Raw genomic sequence first — 17,045 nt, forward strand, 5'->3', positions numbered from 1 at the left:
TGAGGAGGTAAAGCAGTCTCTATGCATACTCTGCTTTCCATGTGTTTTTTACCTTTTGTGCTCAAAAAAAGGAACCAAGAATCTGTCATCATACTCCAGATGCAACCAAGTTAATGGTGAAGGTCTTTTCTCCATGTCATAGTTTTGCAGAAACGTAACTCTGCTCAGTGAAACGTAAAACATCCATGTCCAAAGTGCCACATTTAAGATTTAGGAACTGTTCATGAAGGTGTATTATCAACTGGCGAAGCTGGTCTGTAATCACTTTCTCCTTTTGTCCCAGGTGACCAGGAAATCACAGTCCAGTGCCACACCCTGTAGGAAATAGCACACTGGCTTATGTGCAGCACAGGGCCCTGACACTTTGAAATGAAGCCATCTTTTTGGTGACCAGGTCCAAAGGAAAGAACACAAAGGATCACAGATATTTCCACAATATTAATATAAAGTTTGGATTCCTGGAGACATTGAAGGGCCCTGCCTACAGAACACCTCTTTGAGGGTTTACCACCACAAGATGATACTTCCATCATTACTATAATTTAGGGAAAGAATTTGGAAGTACTTTCCTAATTGCAAATCAGGCTTTTTCATAGGCTAGCACAAATCAGTATATCCCAGAGGAACACAACCACATTGTTATGGGGTTTGACCTGTGACCACAGGGACCTCATGGAACAGATTGCCACACGTGCAGTTGTGTATCATTGGAATCACAAATACAACTGCAGCCAATCGGGACAACCCTTCAGAGAGGTGGTCCAACTTTTCCAGTGATGTAGGCCTCATGAGTAGCACCTCCATGCGTCACATACTGAAACAAAATGGCATCCTCCATGTGGCATGACTTCACATGTACAGTGCATGCAAAGTCATGCTGCGCAGAGGACACCATTTTGTACAGCAGGTCTGCTGCATGGGCAGATGCGTTCAGGGGCCAGAAGGAATTGTCCTCTGAGCCATCAGTTGGACCAGCCTCAAATCTGCCAGTGGGTCACGTGGAACCAAAGTATGTGACAAATAACCAGCATGTGGAAAACCTGTGTTTTGCTGGGTATCATGCCAAAAACTATTATAATCAGTCAATTATAACTATAAAACTTTCATTATGTGAATTAAATAAACCAGAAAGAACATTGGAAAAAATTAATTCCATCATGAGCAACCATGAGAACCTTCCAACTCTGGCTGTCAACAAGGCTTGAACCTTGGACCTTCACGATACTCAGGGCAGGCCTCTAACTCCTTAAGTTAAAAGAGCACTTTTTCTTCTATAATCACCAAATTGTCCAGATGGGGGAAAACTAACTCCTGTTCTGAGCAGGTATGCAGCTGCTGCATATGGTGAAACCAGCTCAGGAATACCTTGCCTCACTGCTCCCCCTCCACACACGGGCATACACATACTTTTCTAGAAACAGTCTTGGAAGCAAACTCTACCAGACCTGACATGCTTTTCAGTTTAGGATGAATACTGGCACCTCTTCCAATAAAAAAAAAACCCTCTCTTATGGTGTACAGAGAATGCTCATTTACCATACAATGAATTGGCCACGGTATGTTCTGGCATTACTAGCATCTAGTATGTACTTTGGATTAACCTCTTTTCAGAAGTTAAGAAGCTAAAATTCACTTGGTGTATCTTCAACTGCAAGAATCTGGCACAGGGAGCAAGTTTGTGCATAAATAAGGCAGGCAGGAGACTATGTATATATCTGAAAAAGGCAAAAGACAGCACAGGCAACCAAAGCTCTTTTGAAAACCATGCAATAAATGAAGCACTCCTCACCCTTTCAGTCAGAATCTACATCCACCTGCAGATACTTTCAAAGCAGCATGAGGAACTGGTGAGTTACTGAAAACACACAAGATCTGAATCCTTATTCATAATTCTCCTCTCTGAGTCACCCAGTGAAAACCTTGCACCTGTCACCACGGAACCAAACTGGAAGAAAATTAGGAGCACTTCTGTCAGGAAAGACGAATGATTAAACAAACTGGAGCCAAAAATCAGGACAGGCAGTTTGGAAGGAGTCTGCGCCAACTGTCACAAAAGGCAGCCTTCACTTTAAAGTGTTCTTCGTACACGTGGCTAAGGATTGGGGCGGGGGGGAGTAATGAATACTAGTGTTTAGAAGGTATTTAAAAAGGCATGGGGAGGGGGGCAGTCAGAGGGAAGGGCATTGAGAGGGAAAAAAGCCATTCCTCTCCCAGCACTGCGAAGCGAATTTGCTCCTGGAATAGATGGTATTTAATATATTAAACCATGCATCAATACTATCCAACAGGTAGCACTCCTCTCAGAGTTCTCCTGCTATGAGGCCATCTACAATACAGAGAGAGACAAAACAGCAGACTAGCTGAAGATGAATCATTTCCAACTAGACCATTGGAAAAGCAGCAGCAGCAAAAAGTTTTATTTCTAAGAGCCTTGGGGAAGGGAGCAGAGTGGGCAGGAAAATTGGGGTTCTGCTCAGCAAGCAAATGATTTAACCAGGGTAGACAGGAGTGCCACAAGTAGAAAGAACAAGCATCTCAGATGTAGTGACATCAGTTTAACGTGAACATTCATCATTTCCAAGGAGCCATGAGCACAAGGTTGTTCAATATGGACTCACTGTCACCCTGAAGGCAAGGAAAAAAACTCCCAGCCTGTGCTTATCCACCCATCCCTCTTACTTGCCTGACCACCACACCACTCTTTTCCCACACACACCCCTCAAGCACATCCACTGCATGCACACTCCAAGGGAACATGAGTCATCTCATATCTCTGTCCTGTTCATTTCCCCCAAAGCATGTTTACTGTGAAAGAATAAAGATGCATTTAAATTACACTTGTAATCGTTTTCTAGGATACCCACAGAGTTTGAGTTAGATTCCTGTCACCAGCAGGAAAAAGCCACAGGAATAGAGATGTTTGGAAGTATGAATTTATTTTACAACAGCAGCCAAGTACTCCCATTCTTTGAATGGTTAAAGCTGCTCTCACTTGTTAGAAGAAGGGGGAACAGGGAACCACAAAGACAGTGCTAGTTTTAAATCAACCCACTCAACATTCATTCAGAGTTCCATGACAGATGCACTGGCCCAGATTCCAGCACAAAGAGCATCTGTAGCCAGCCCCGCCAATCAGGAGTATGAAAATGCTTTTCAATCTCAAAGCACATCTGATCTCAGTAACTTAGGTAAGTTACCATCTAGAAGGTAACTCGTTTCCCAAACCAGCTGCTCTGTTTTAACTGGCATACTCACCAAGAATACTAGCTCTGCATTTGGGCTTTCGACAGGATCAAAAAATGGGGACTTGAGTTCTGGGAATGTAGGAGGCCTATGAAAAGACAACTTACCTTCTCCCCTCCAGCCAAGTGGAAGTTAAGAGACAAGCAGTATTAATAATAATCAGAATGTACCCAACATTCAGGGTATGACTACACTGCACACAGTTAGCCCAGGCACTCAGTTAGCCTCTCTCAAGTATGAGCATTCTCACAGCAGAACCACAGTCATGTTGTTATTTCTGTAGTTGCCCATGCGTGTCTGTGGGCATATCCCATTGTTCTCTGGGATGAGGCACTGTAGGATTCTTTCCCAGTCAACCTTGTCAACTGCAGAAAAATTTGTAGGAAGAGCACTGGAGAACTATCAGCACCTGAGCGATCTTGCCTGCACCCTCACTGAAAAGTGAGTGGGTTCCAGCCCAAGCTAAAGCATGGCTCGGGCTTCAACCCACTCTGACGTACCAGGGTACAATCCAGACTAATGAGTAGCCATGTCATTCCTGCCCTGTAACCTAGGGTGCCCTTTACAATGCCTTGTTTCTGAAGCCTCCAACCTGGACTGCTCACGAACAGCCTCCAGCATGTAAGTCACTCCTTGCTATGTCTGTGTTTGTGCTGCAGCCAGACAACCACATCTTGGATCACACCAGCCTTAACAATTACCACAAGGTGACCCCAACACACTCCCAGTCCCAGATTTTCCCCTAGAAATCTATGTCCTACACTGCCCAGCCCTCTCCTGGACAGTACAAATATATTAAGTGTATTATTACTTTAAGGGAATAATATGCACACAGCTTGCTACCCAGACACTTCAATTTGAACACACTGGATTAGATAAAACAATAAAACAAGTTTATTAACTACAAAGAGATAGATTTTGAGTGAGTACAAGTAATGATGAGGCATAAAACTCAGAAATGATTACAAGAAAAATAAAGATAAAACACTTATAGTTTGTTAGGCACCAGTATTAGATTAAAAATAGAGTTCTCTCATCACATGCTTTCAGCAATCTTACTGACCAAACTCTTTAGGTCGGGACCCAAGTCTTCTGCTGATTTTAATGAGAGTTTTGACTGAGCAAGGACGTACATTTTTATTCCTGATTAACTATCATAGTTTCAGGGTAACTGCACCTGTATTCCCCCTCTGGGGCCCCTTGAGGGTCACCCATCTAAGGTTTCCAGCTCCCAGCGGTAACCTCTCTTGGGCAGAGAGCCTCATCTCTCCCCGTCCTTACTGGGGTTTTAAGGCTGCACAGAAGTTCTATAGTAACAATGGCAATCTCCATTTCTCATGAGTATTTTGCCACTGAAACGCCATGAACTTCACATCTACATTGCTACATACTTCTCTAGCCAGAGAGGCAGACTTTACAGGAGGAAAAGTTCTGATCCATCCCAGACTTGCTTAAGACATATGCAATCCTTCCATGAATGGCTGGGAAACATGAATGATCGAGAACACTAGGGTTTTTCCTCCTAACTCTCACCAACTGGAACACAATATTTCTAAATAATGCTCCAAGAAAGATCTACTCCACTGAAGCCATCAGCAAGGAACCACCTATCCTGTTAAAGTGTCCACTATTTATGAGCTACTTGAATTGAGAGGACCAATGTTTTGTTTGGTGACAGGCATCTTAGGAACTGTTCTTTTTGCTTTATGCCCACACTCATTGGCTGACCCTCCAGTATCATCTTCTGAAGCTATTCCAATGGAATGACACCAGCTGACAACTGTAAGGTAGATCTGCAAAAGGATTTTTGATAGCCTTGTAATGTGAACCTCCTTAAGCCGCCACTCTGCCACATGAATGACTGGAGCTGGTGGACTCCTGTGTGACAGAGAAGCTGAAAGAATAAGCTGCAGGGAGCCCATTCTTCACATAGCTATTTACTGCAACCACAAAGCACCTTCAACACTATAAATCAGAGAGTTAGTGAGACAGAGGAAGACCAGGAGATCATGTCACCCAGATACCTCAGGAATCAACTGGTCAGGTGCAGCTTTCCATTCCAAAAGACCAGCCCATCTCTTCCGGACCCTTCAGTAATCACCCAGAGCAGGCAAATTCATTACCAAACAGAAGAACAAAGTCTTCAAAAGCACCAAAACCAATCTGGTTTACACTGTATGGTAATTAAGTTTGAAGTAAACCAGGCTAAGTATTAGAAAAGGCCTCTCCTTTTAAAAACTGTTCGAGTACTGAATTGAGAAATATCTCAGATGGGCTGCAATCTTCACTGATCCCCTCAGAACCGAAGAAAGAAAAAGGCATCATCATTCTGCTTAAAAAAGGTAAATATTCTTCCTCTGATAACAGAAAGCTTGCAAAGTAATCTCAACAGCTCTGTAACAGGGTGGCTTGACCTTAAGGGCCAGAAGGCTGCAGCAAGTCTGCCTTGATTACTAAGGAGCCACACCTGGGAGAGATGAGGTCTCTTCTCTGTAAAGATCAGCAGGAAGCTGCAATGAAGGGAGGAAATGTTCAGGGATCAGAGATTACTAGGCATGAGCATGCTCCAGCAAACTCCTGGGAGTTAGGACTGAGACACCGGCCAGATAGGGCCTGCCAAAGCTGGAAAGGCCCCAGGCAGGAAGGCCTGGGAGGAGGAAGAGAAACTTTTGTTTTGTGTGGACTTTCAGAATGACTTTGTTCTGGGATTTTGAGTTTTGTTTGGCGTTTATTTCATATTAATAAACCCAATTCCCAAGGAGGGAACAAGCCTGGGTAAAGTTTTATTTGAACAGTCCAAGAGCGAAACTGAGGCAGGCTGCCTGCCCAGGCCACGCTTTCAAATTATTCCTGCCAGCTCCTCAGGAATTATATTAACAGGAAACTAAACCCACCTTCTTCGATAAAATCCATTGACACCAGTGTGTCAAATAAGCAATGCTTCAGTTGACGCATCCTTAACTTGTTACCCTGCTTATTTCACAGTGCCTTTGTTGTACATTGCACTTTATAGACAAGATCACTAATATCCAGGCACTTAAAATCTAAATTAGACATATATCAGTGACAAATGGTAAACCATGGTGGAAAAGGTTCAGGTGCAGTAAACTATGGGAAAGAAATACTGCTCCAAAAAGAGCACCTTTTCCAAAGAAAGGCAGGCTATATATATTATTGTATGTAGTCTTGACTATATTTTTTTTTTAAAAGGAAACAGGCAAGCAGGAGAGCTGCAGTGGAGATCTGTGATGGAAAGCTAACCAGGAGGAGATGAAGGCTACTTGCACCAGCACATAAAAGTAGGACTCAGGCAGATAGAGCATCTTGACCCCATTTTGTATTGAGACAGATAATTCTAAGACAGTCTTTGGAGTAAATGGGAGATGAAATGAAGCTATGAAAATGCCAGCGTGCAGTAACATAGATGTTATCAGCCTCTAGTGTCTGCTATTAATATAATAAGGAACATAAGAAATTGCTCCCATCCACCTATATCCAGTCAGGTTTGCAAAAGAAATAGAAAAGCTGACCTGTGATACACACATGAATTTCTTGAGTAATTGCAGGTTCAGAAGTGCCTTCTTGAATAAGGGAAGACTATAGGTATAGGCTGTTTAGGAGGTTCTGTAAATGCGGGCTATAAAAAGGGTTATTAGTAGTGTACTTGATTAAATAGTATCATCTTGTAAGCTTTACTGATTGATAGAGGCCTTGTACAGATGACAACCAAAAACAAAGCCAACTAAAGCAGAAATGCAGAATGGGACTGCAATCTTATCTAGCAAAACTACACATTACTAGGAAGAGAAAACAATCAGTTGCTTTATTTCAGTCATAAGACTTCCTGGACAGTATTAAACAGAGAAACCAAACAAAATAGAATTAACTGGAGCCCACCACCAAAAGGGCCAGGGTTCATGAGAAGATGCTGGAGGGGGCAAAAACGTGTGAGGGTATGAAGCATTTTCTCTTATAATCTCCGTGTCTAGCAGTCTGCATGCAAACACTTACTATTAGCGTACAAAGACCAAACACTCACACTCAAATAAAATGGCAATACCATTTGCATTAAGTTATGGATCTAAACAAGGGAATTCAGAGCGCAGGCTGACACCTGAAATGTTGTGCCCTCCTCTCAAATAATACCCTTCAATATTATCCCCTTAGCAATCTTTTCACTCAGTAAATACCAACTGATTAATACAGCCCATCTCCAAAAACATTAGAATCTTGAAAAGTAACACTTCCTGCAGGAGTTAGATCTCTCCACGTGACAGACCAAGGAATCTAGAAGTGGCTGGGAAGGCCTGGTGATAATGCTCCATGCTGATATACCTGAGTCTAAAGATTGATATCAGATTTCTACCCCACCCCATAGGCCAGTAGAGCCACTGGTTCCACAAAGACAGCCGGAAACAACGTGCAATGCTCAACTTCAGCTCCTCGTTGAAATGGCATTGGCAGGCTCTGGTAGGTTCCATTCAAGCCTTCTTGACTGGAAGCATGATGGCTGCAACACAATCTCTTGAGGGCAGGTTGAGGTATTTACAGGGATGATATGATGATTTGGAGATCTATGTACAACGTATGGATTCTGACTGATTTTATGAACTCTGTCTAACTCCAAACCCCCATGTGTAATAAACGAGCCATGCGCTGATAAGGACCACATAACATAACACACCCCTTGTCCGAAAGAACAGAAGTAGTCATTAACAGTTTAATAACTGCTCTGGCAGGACAATGGGCATACTAAAGAGGGTGCTTAACCTCAGAGAATCTGGTTATTCTTGGTGGTCTATGGGGAGGGGGTTTGGAACAGGAATTTTGCCCAGAAGAGGAGGCAACAAAGAAACCTGGTGTTAATACTAGTATTTAAAGACTAGACAAATTACACTTGGGACAGCAGAGAGGAACAAAGAAAGAGGCATGCTTTCACAGCAGAGGGGACCTTTTTGGACTACTAGACCACCCAAGAGCAGGAGGACACTGATTGCAGAGGTCAGACAGAGACTCTGTATTCAAGAAGAGAAGTCACATGCAGGAATGGGATCCTGGACTCCTTAGACTCTGACCAAATCCCAAAGAACACTGCAGACTGGTGAGGAAACCGAGGCAGAGATTTGCATGCAGGTGATCTTTAGTTTGTCTCGATCCGTTTCTCACTTGTACTAAGTAAAGAGTAATTCTGTTAGAAACCTTTGCAAAAGACTGTGGTAGCTGAAGCAAACAGGCATGTCCCTGACGAGGTAAACCCTAAGCTAGAGTGCCCGCAAGATTGGAAAGGATGTTATTAAGCGTCTGGGGGTGCTGGCACTAGTTTCATGACTAGGCAGTTGGACCTCAAGTATCATCTCCAAGAAGGGGGTGCTGGAAAGAGAATGAGGGTACATCTACTTTGCAGCTGGAGATGTAATTTCCAGCTTGGTTAGACGTACACACACTAGCTTTGATGGAGCTACCACAGTAAAATAGCCTAGCCACAGCAGCACAACAGGTTAGCCTCCCAAGTACATACCTGGGTCCTCAGACAAGCCTGTACTCTGCACAACTACACTGCTATTTTTAGCACATTAGCTCAGTCAACACTAGCACATGTTCACCTACCTCCAGCAGCAGTATAAACATACCTTGAGAGTGTGCCAAGAATCCCAGAGCCAGAGGCAGTGACTGAACTCAGTTCAGACTCAGGAAAGCTTAAAAGCACAAAGTAATCACTCCCTAAACTGGGTTAACAGCTTGGAAACATCCTCTCATTAAGCTCTTCTGCAGGAGGCAATTGAGGTATGCATTATAGGGACAATTTCCCTACTTTGAGAGAAGTAGAATGTTTAAAATAGCATGTTAAGGTTTCAGATACTTCTTATACACCTCTTGAGACAGAAAGGTGTTTGCCAGGTATTGGTTTATGATAAGTGAAAGAGGCAGAAAACAATTACTTGACAGATTACTTCCTTCAGGTCAGGTCAACTGAACACCTATTCTGAACAAAGAAGGGGGGGGGAGAGAAATAGGCCAGGCCGGAGGCAGAAACCACAGAATTCAGCTGACCATCCAAGGTATCCTGTCTGCCAAGAACCAGGACTTGACTCGGACACAATAAGCAGATACAAGAGACACACACAAAGTTGACTTGATAATCATACCATGCACTGACCCTTAGCTTAGTTAGGGCAAGGATTTCTTGGATAAAGATGCTAATATGGTAATGGGCTGTCTATCAGTAACTAGCTGACAGATAACAGTTCACATCTCTAACATTAAATATTCCTGTTCAGCTACAATTATACACCCCTCTAGTCATTTTGACTATTTCCCATGTTCACCTCGGAAACATTTAATTTCCACTGGGTTCTTTAAAAAGTTCATGTTATAGCAGCAAACTAGCCAGTTAAATGCCCACCAGACCAACTTCTAATTGAATCTTAACCTCCCCTCCCTCCCTCGCTCCCCCCCCCCGGTGTTTACCAGCCCTAGCTACAAGTTTACATAGATGTAAGGTACACATATCAATAATTAGTTGCCTATGCAACTTTACAGCCACTGCTGAAATGTTGATTTTCTGCAAACGTTGATGCTTGTCCTACAATTACAGGACTAGTTTCTAGTAAACTGATCATTAAACTCCGCTCTGGTTATAATGCATTTTTGCAGTCTAGACAGGTTCTCTTGTAGTTAGCAGTACTTTCTATCTACCTGGCAGGCATAGAGTGCTACTCTATGTAGGTTTTTCTAAGGCCACCCATCACTGCAGTATATGAGCACCTTCTTATTGCATGTCATTAATATCTTTCCTTCCATCCACAGCTGTAAGCAGAGCAAAATCTATGCTCTGAGTCCCCAATGTCAGAGCATATGGAAAAAAAAGAGGACTGTCCATCTGGCTAGTTGCGAAAGGCCTGTTATTGACTTCCTCTGTTGTGGTAAGCACAGGAGTCAGCCCTGCTTGTTGCAACCTGGAGAGAGGAGAGATGGAACACCAAATAGATTGACCTTTTTTGTACTGAAATAATATTCTGCACTTCCACAGTGTCATTTCTAAGCACTTTAAGAACTATGATAGTGACTTAGGGAAAAAGCACTCTGCTTTAAGTGAATATAATACAGCTATGTCTGACAGCAAAAACACAAAATAAATGAACAAAATCAGAATAGCTGCTTTAGTCAACTCATTTAAAAAACCTGTGGTATTTAACCAGAAAAGCACAGTCCACGATTTTTCTTTCATCATGAAAAGCACAGGCAATCTGAGTTTACACACAACACAACCATCTGATATTTCATCAAATCCTTGTTTAACTTAAAAAGGAGAGGTCAATGAACTTATTGCCTATATACCATAACAGAGCTCACACCTCATCCGGAATCCCCTACCCTGGCAACAAATGGTTAACACACACACATGCAACTCATGATTTTGGAAATATTAAATGGAAATCCTGTAAACAGAGAAGTGTCACCTGGTGCAATGGAAATAAATTGGGCATCTCCTTCCACTCTCCAACTTTCTTTCCCCAGATCTGCTCAGAGTTCTCTATGCTGTTTGTTCAGTAATTTCACGCTATGCCGCTTAACAATGTGAGCATGGAGGCTCAATCTAAAACTGCACTTCCCAAATGTCACTTGTTTGTGAACACATGGCTGAGCTCAAAATTGCTTTTAATATTAGAGCAGTGCCCGGTGGCGCTGCTGTAGTTAAGAGTTTGTCAAAATTTCAATGATTAAACCCCCATTTTCTGGGGTTTACAATTCCAGGAACATTTGCTATAGACTGAAACTTTGTATGCCAGGTTGCAGCAGACCTGAGCACTATTTTTAAAATTTCAAATACAAAAAAAAGCGCTACGTAAATTTGAAGTCTGATGCATACAAAACTTATTTAAGACCTCTTGTGGGTTTTTGGCTTTTCTTACTGCTCTTTTAACTCCAAAACACAATCTCAGAGTTATGGCTTCCATTCCACCCTTCCTTACTCTGCAGAGCACAGATATAAATAGAATATGGCTTAGTCTACAATCTCAATAAATAATCTGACATTTACCAGGGTGAAAACACCCTAGGGTAGGGTTCAGCTATTTGAGTGGGGAAAGAGGAGGTAACTACACAAGATCTCCATAATCCCATAGTAGCTGGATGTTTCTGCTATAAAGATCTGCACTTGATTAAATGTCAGCATTGACCAAATTGTTATTGTTAAGCTTTGGAGTTTATACCCCCGGGAGATTTATCTATAAGAAGCTTTTTCTTTAAGTTTCATAGCATTACACTAGCACTGGTACAAACTATGGTAAAAACACTGGCATTGGCAGGCAGCAGGCTTTTATTACCACTGTACGTCTCCTAACGCTGTTCAAAGATGGCCTAGATAACAATAATAAAAATGCAGTGGATGTTCTCTACTAGCGCTCCCACCATTCCCAACCACAGCTGCAGTGGTGCTAGTCTGATAGTCGGAATTTTAAGAAAGCTCAGCATATGTAATATTTGAAATGAGATCACTCATTTCAGCTTGTTGATTCAGACAGAGCACTGCATTGGATCCTATGAAAAAGTTTTCTTCGTAGCCATGAGAGGGGTACGTTTTTAATTTTTTTTTTTAAGCTTAATTATTTTTTTTTTTAACTGATGCACCCTCCTCCAGAGGGGGTATTCACCCACGAAAGCTCATGCTCCAAAATGTCTGTTAGTCTATAAGGTGCCACAGGATCCTTTGCTGCTTTTACTCCTCCAGAGAAGAGTTTATGACATACTGGCCAATCCCTACTCCATCTGTGCCCGGACACAAAAGGAGCTGTTTAAAGCTGGGACAGCCAATACTATTATGAATTTCATGGCTTTTGTAGCTTTAAGACAGCCCATTATCTTACTTTGCACTGGAAGAGGTTTGCTGGGTATTATTTCAGTATAGGTTTGGTTTAATTGAATCTAAAAGATTAAAGAATGAAATTAAAGTATATTAAGTGGCTAGCTATGGTCCAGTCAATACTGCCAGAACCTCCTTCTAACATTCCTCCCAGAGCAATAGCCAACTGGCAACTGTACTAATTGTTTCATGACCTGGCCCATCTGGTGGCAAAACAGCAAGCTCTGCAACTCCTTGGCGTGTATTTTTGTGAATTTAGAATCATCACTCCTTGGAAAATTAATGGTAGTGTCTCAAAAAACTGAGTTTAGGATTCATGCTTCAGGTCATAAAACTAGTTGGAGGTTAGAAATAAATTTCGTCCCATGGTATATGATTGCTCAGTTAAGCAGAGTCTGAAGGTTTAAATCTCTTCCTGAAGAAGCTAGTATTGACCACAGCTAGAGACATGAGACCAAACTAGATGTAAAATTGATCTTTTCTGATGTGGCACTCATTCAATGATAATTACCCCTTTCCCCTTGGCTAATAACTATATTTTCTAGTGTTTATTACATTGGTGTCTAATCCTAGCCTAATCTGAATGAGTGTGCCTACATCTATAGCTCTCATTCACCACCTTCCCACTATAAGACTAAAAGCAGAGTCAAACTGATAGAGGCAAACAAGCACTGATCACAATGTGACAAGACAGGACAGCACTGGCTGATGAATTCTCTTCATGCCCTGAGCTATATCAGCGCTCAGTGGAATTCCCATCAAGTGGCCTCACATCTCCTCCAAACTGTCAATAAAAAAAAACCCTGCTAAGATGTATGTTTGTGGAGTTAAGGGGAATTTATTTTAGAACAAGCACAGAGTTCAGATGTCAAATTTGTCAGCTAATAATAGATCCCCTGAGACCATGGGCTGAAAATTACTGGAAAAAATAAACGAGGCAGGCGTTTCACCTTTCAGTAGCCTAGAGGGATGGGCATACATTCTGTAAGATGAGATGCTCAGACACTGAAGATTATGGCATTTGATAGTCACAGCCAGTCCGCCTGTGCCTGCTTAGGCAAATTCACAGAACACCGAACAGGGAGGGGAAGGAGATGTAGCAGAGAAAAGTGCTTCTTCAGGATGAAGTTAGTCACAAGCAGCTTTGCTTTCTCTTTGGGTAGATGGTATAAATCCAATAAAGAATGACAACTTGAAAGAAAAAAGTAGAGAAGATAAACAGTAACATTTCTTAAAGATATCATGGTTTCTGTGATTCCACAAGTTCCTTGACAGCCTGGTATTGGAGTTATGGAGAGAGATCATATTCAGCCTCTAGAGAGAAAGCAGTGCCTCCCATCACTCAAAAAGCAGTCACTCATGGTGATAAATGAGCAGCATTGATTAGTTCTGAATAGAATCCTGTCTAGGATGTCCTGACTTGGTTGGCAAGGAACTATGCCTTGAAGATGGGTATGTTCAAGTGAGAGAGCAGTCAAACACACTCATGTCCCAGGGGAGATTAAGAGAGGGTAAAAATCTTCTATGACTAACCATGCACCTCCTCTTACTCACAAAACACAAGTCATTTCTGAAGGAAAAGGGGATACTTACCTTTTCTGGATCAAACTGAACCTTCACTATAAATAAGCTATACACATTTCAGGGACCCAATCCATGGAACAAAATATTATTTTGATCATTATGAACATTAGTGTTCAAGATATCTCCTCCTGAGTCTGAACTATGCTTTTCCTGAAGGATATGCTTGTAGTAAGCTACCCTAGGGCAGCGATTGTGTTTTCCTCTCTGTTTGGAAAGGAACATGGCACATTTTGGGCAATATCCCCAAACTAAACCACCATCATCACCTGTGTAATCATTCATCCTTCTTCATAGCCTGTGGGAAGGGGATCCTTAAAAGGACCAGAAATAACACACCCCTATTCATACTTTGTACATGGCACCACCGCATCTGAGCGCATCACATCACATGGTCTAAATACATTAAAAACACTACCCATTTAGGGCAAGACATTCAAACACTTCTGCCATCCACTAGCTCTATTCATTAGCTTGGAAGGTATTTCCTTTCTGCCATTACTAAGCACTCAGATAAATGAGTATCAAAACAAATGCTCCATATACTGTACTCTGAAGGCCACCAGCTCTAATTCTGGTGAGCTGTCAAAGGGAACAAGTTACACAGGAAAAGACCTTCCATTGAAGATACCCTGAAGCTTTCCCTACAGAGTTTTGTCCCAGGAACCAACAGCTGCAGCACTTCAGTTGATTCTAAATGAGATAAAGTGTGAGTAAAGGGCGTTTTCAAGTATTCAGGAGCGAATTACAGAAATTGGAGTTGTTTTCAGAAGGTTACTTGTCCATTTTTGTTCAGGGTTAAATGGCGACATAAAACTTTCCCTTTTTATTTATTATGCATTTGGGTACATAGCATTAAAATGCAGCAGTCACAGGCTATTCTGGGATAATTTGTTCCCTGTGAAACTTAGTTGGGGTGCAGCAGAAAGCTACCAAACCTATTAAAATGTCTCTTATCAACCTCCCATAAAGACACATGTACCAAAGCACCATTCTCCACAGAATGTAACGCACATCTCACATTCAAAAACTAGGACTTTGGGATTAATTAAAATCCCCTCTCATCCTACCCCCTCTATTTTGAAAGTCTTTTCTTCCCCTTCCTAGTTACTGAACTATTCAACTACAGCGGAGGACAATCAAAGGCAACAACAAGAAAAGAACACTTAACTGGTATGTGAAGAATATATGTTCTCAGCTGGATGATATTTTCATTCTTGTGTGTATCTTAATGGGCACTTCCACATTCATTTGTATTTAAATCAGCTAAAAGCTAGTAAGAACCCACTCATCCAAACAAAGACACTTACCTGCGTAGCCATTTTGCCATAGTCAATCCACCGCAGTGTGGCAAAGTTGGTGGACTCAGCGCAGTTGAAGCCGTGGTTGAATCCTGCGTGGTAGCCATAAGGAAATGTGATCATAAACTCGCCAGCCTCTTGGGTGATCTGATTAAAAATAAAGGAGAAAGAGATAAAACTGTGATCCCTTGGGGGATATCTGGTGGCCCCGCGGTTTGAGAACTGGGTTATAAACTTAAGGAAATCTGTGAAAAGTCAACTTTGTCTCGATCCAGCGTCTATGAGTATTTGTTTGTGTGACAAACAAAAACTAAAACTTTTATTCTAAAGTAGAGAACAGAGAACTGAAAGGTCAGCGGGTGTTCCTGCTGAAGATACAAACAGGCATTGGTAGACTAACGGAAGAAGAAAGGAAGTTTGCACAGAGCCTAGCCATGCTAACTAGCTGCCTACACACAGTGTCATCATCCATACTTATAAATAGTTAATCCTGGTAGATGGAGGAGCAGACTCTTGGGTAAAAGGTAGAACTAACCCCATTGTATTGTTTCTTACAGCGATTAAAATACTTCCGGAGAAAAGGATGTTAAAACGGATAGTAGCTGTCAGGGAGCTCTGAATCCTTGTCACTTTAAACCATTCAGTTTAAACACCACCACCTGACTCTCAGGGTAGAGTTTAAAATTATAAAATTGGTCCCAGGGTCTAGCATCCCCAATGCCCTAGAGATCTCTAGACAGTGAGTAGTTTGGCTGATCATAGCACCAAGTCTATATAAATCCATAATCTCCAGTTGTCTAGCCATGTTAGAAGGATTAAGCAAACCTGTATTTTCCTCCCAAACATGCCCATAATGTTGCAGCTTCCACTTGGAAATGAACCTACCTTTCATGTAGCTTAGCTTTAAACTAATTCACATCATTCACTCACCCCAACACATTAGCCTCATTCTTAGCGGTACATGCATAACAAGGCAAATAATAGAAAAAATGATACTCTATTATTTACTTATTAATGTGTATTTTGTTTTTAATTTCATCTATGTACACTGTTGACTTAAGGAACTGAAGGAAGCTTAAAAGTCACAGAACAAAAAGCTTTAGAGATGATAGCTGCAGTCAGAAAACACTCAAAATTACGTGGTTCCCACAAAAACTAGTGATTTAAAATTACTGCGGAGTAGGGAAGTGTTGAAAATCTGGCTGATCAGATTTATATTCTAAAGATACTTAGCCCTAGATCAGTGCTTTTACATTAATACAACATCTCAGGAAGGCCGGTGGTAGCATCTCCATCTTAAAGATTGAGAAAGAGGCAAAATTTGATCTGATACTGTCTTTTTAAATACAAAAAGTGTTGGCTGATCCTTTACTATACGAGTAGTTATATGGCTATCAGTTATACTCAAGATACTTCCTATCAAGAGGAACTCATTAGTTCACAGCCTAAAAAGGATTCTAGGAACTTTCAGCCATACTAAAAATATGCCTGGATGGTAAAAGATTGCAAGTAAAAAAAAAATTCAACCTTTTGAGGCTTCATATGAGTTTCAACACAATCATGAAATATCAAAATCAAACAGGAAAAAGAGGGGATGGGAGAGGGGGTGCTAAAGTCAGCCAGGTTCTACATACACTTATGTTTGAAAAGCTGGACAAAGAAAATATTCCCTCTGTTGCAGATTCCCAATTCATTCCTACTCAAAATGGTCTTTCTGGTTGTCTCAATGAACAATGCGAACATCCTTTCAAACTAAGAGCTACTGCACCTCAAAACTTAATCCATCACACATTAAACAAATGAAGCACCAGCCAGAAAGGAGGTGGAGGAAAGAAGTTTAAAAAGACAACGTTCAAACTGCTTGCCTTCTTCAGATCACTGGGAGATCGAAGTGTCCAATCTGGACTAAACTGCACTCGAGCAGCATACTGCAGAACACTGATACTTAAAGACCGTCATCTGAATAGGACCCTCACCACCAAACAAGAGTTATATGCTGCACATACAATGCTGCTTGCAATATGAATGTCTCTTCCTGTGTATTTTATGTAAGGATT

General features: G+C 41.6%; 1 protein-coding gene across 3 annotated transcripts in view; it reads right to left on the reverse strand.

Annotated features, from left to right (window-relative positions):
- KDM4B (lysine demethylase 4B) overlaps window positions 1-17,045 on the reverse strand; it is a 155,005-nt gene that overhangs the window by 59,566 nt on the left and 78,394 nt on the right. For all 3 annotated transcript variants that reach the window (XM_039516106.1, XM_039516107.1, XM_039516108.1), the window contains exon 7: window positions 14,998-15,135. In XM_039516106.1, the coding sequence (XP_039372040.1) occupies window positions 14,998-15,135 (138 nt within the window). The remainder of the gene's footprint in view (window positions 1-14,997; window positions 15,136-17,045) is intronic.

This window comes from Mauremys reevesii, linkage group 26 (genome assembly GCF_016161935.1).
Source record: "Mauremys reevesii isolate NIE-2019 linkage group 26, ASM1616193v1, whole genome shotgun sequence".
Classification (NCBI taxonomy): Eukaryota; Metazoa; Chordata; order Testudines; family Geoemydidae; genus Mauremys; species Mauremys reevesii.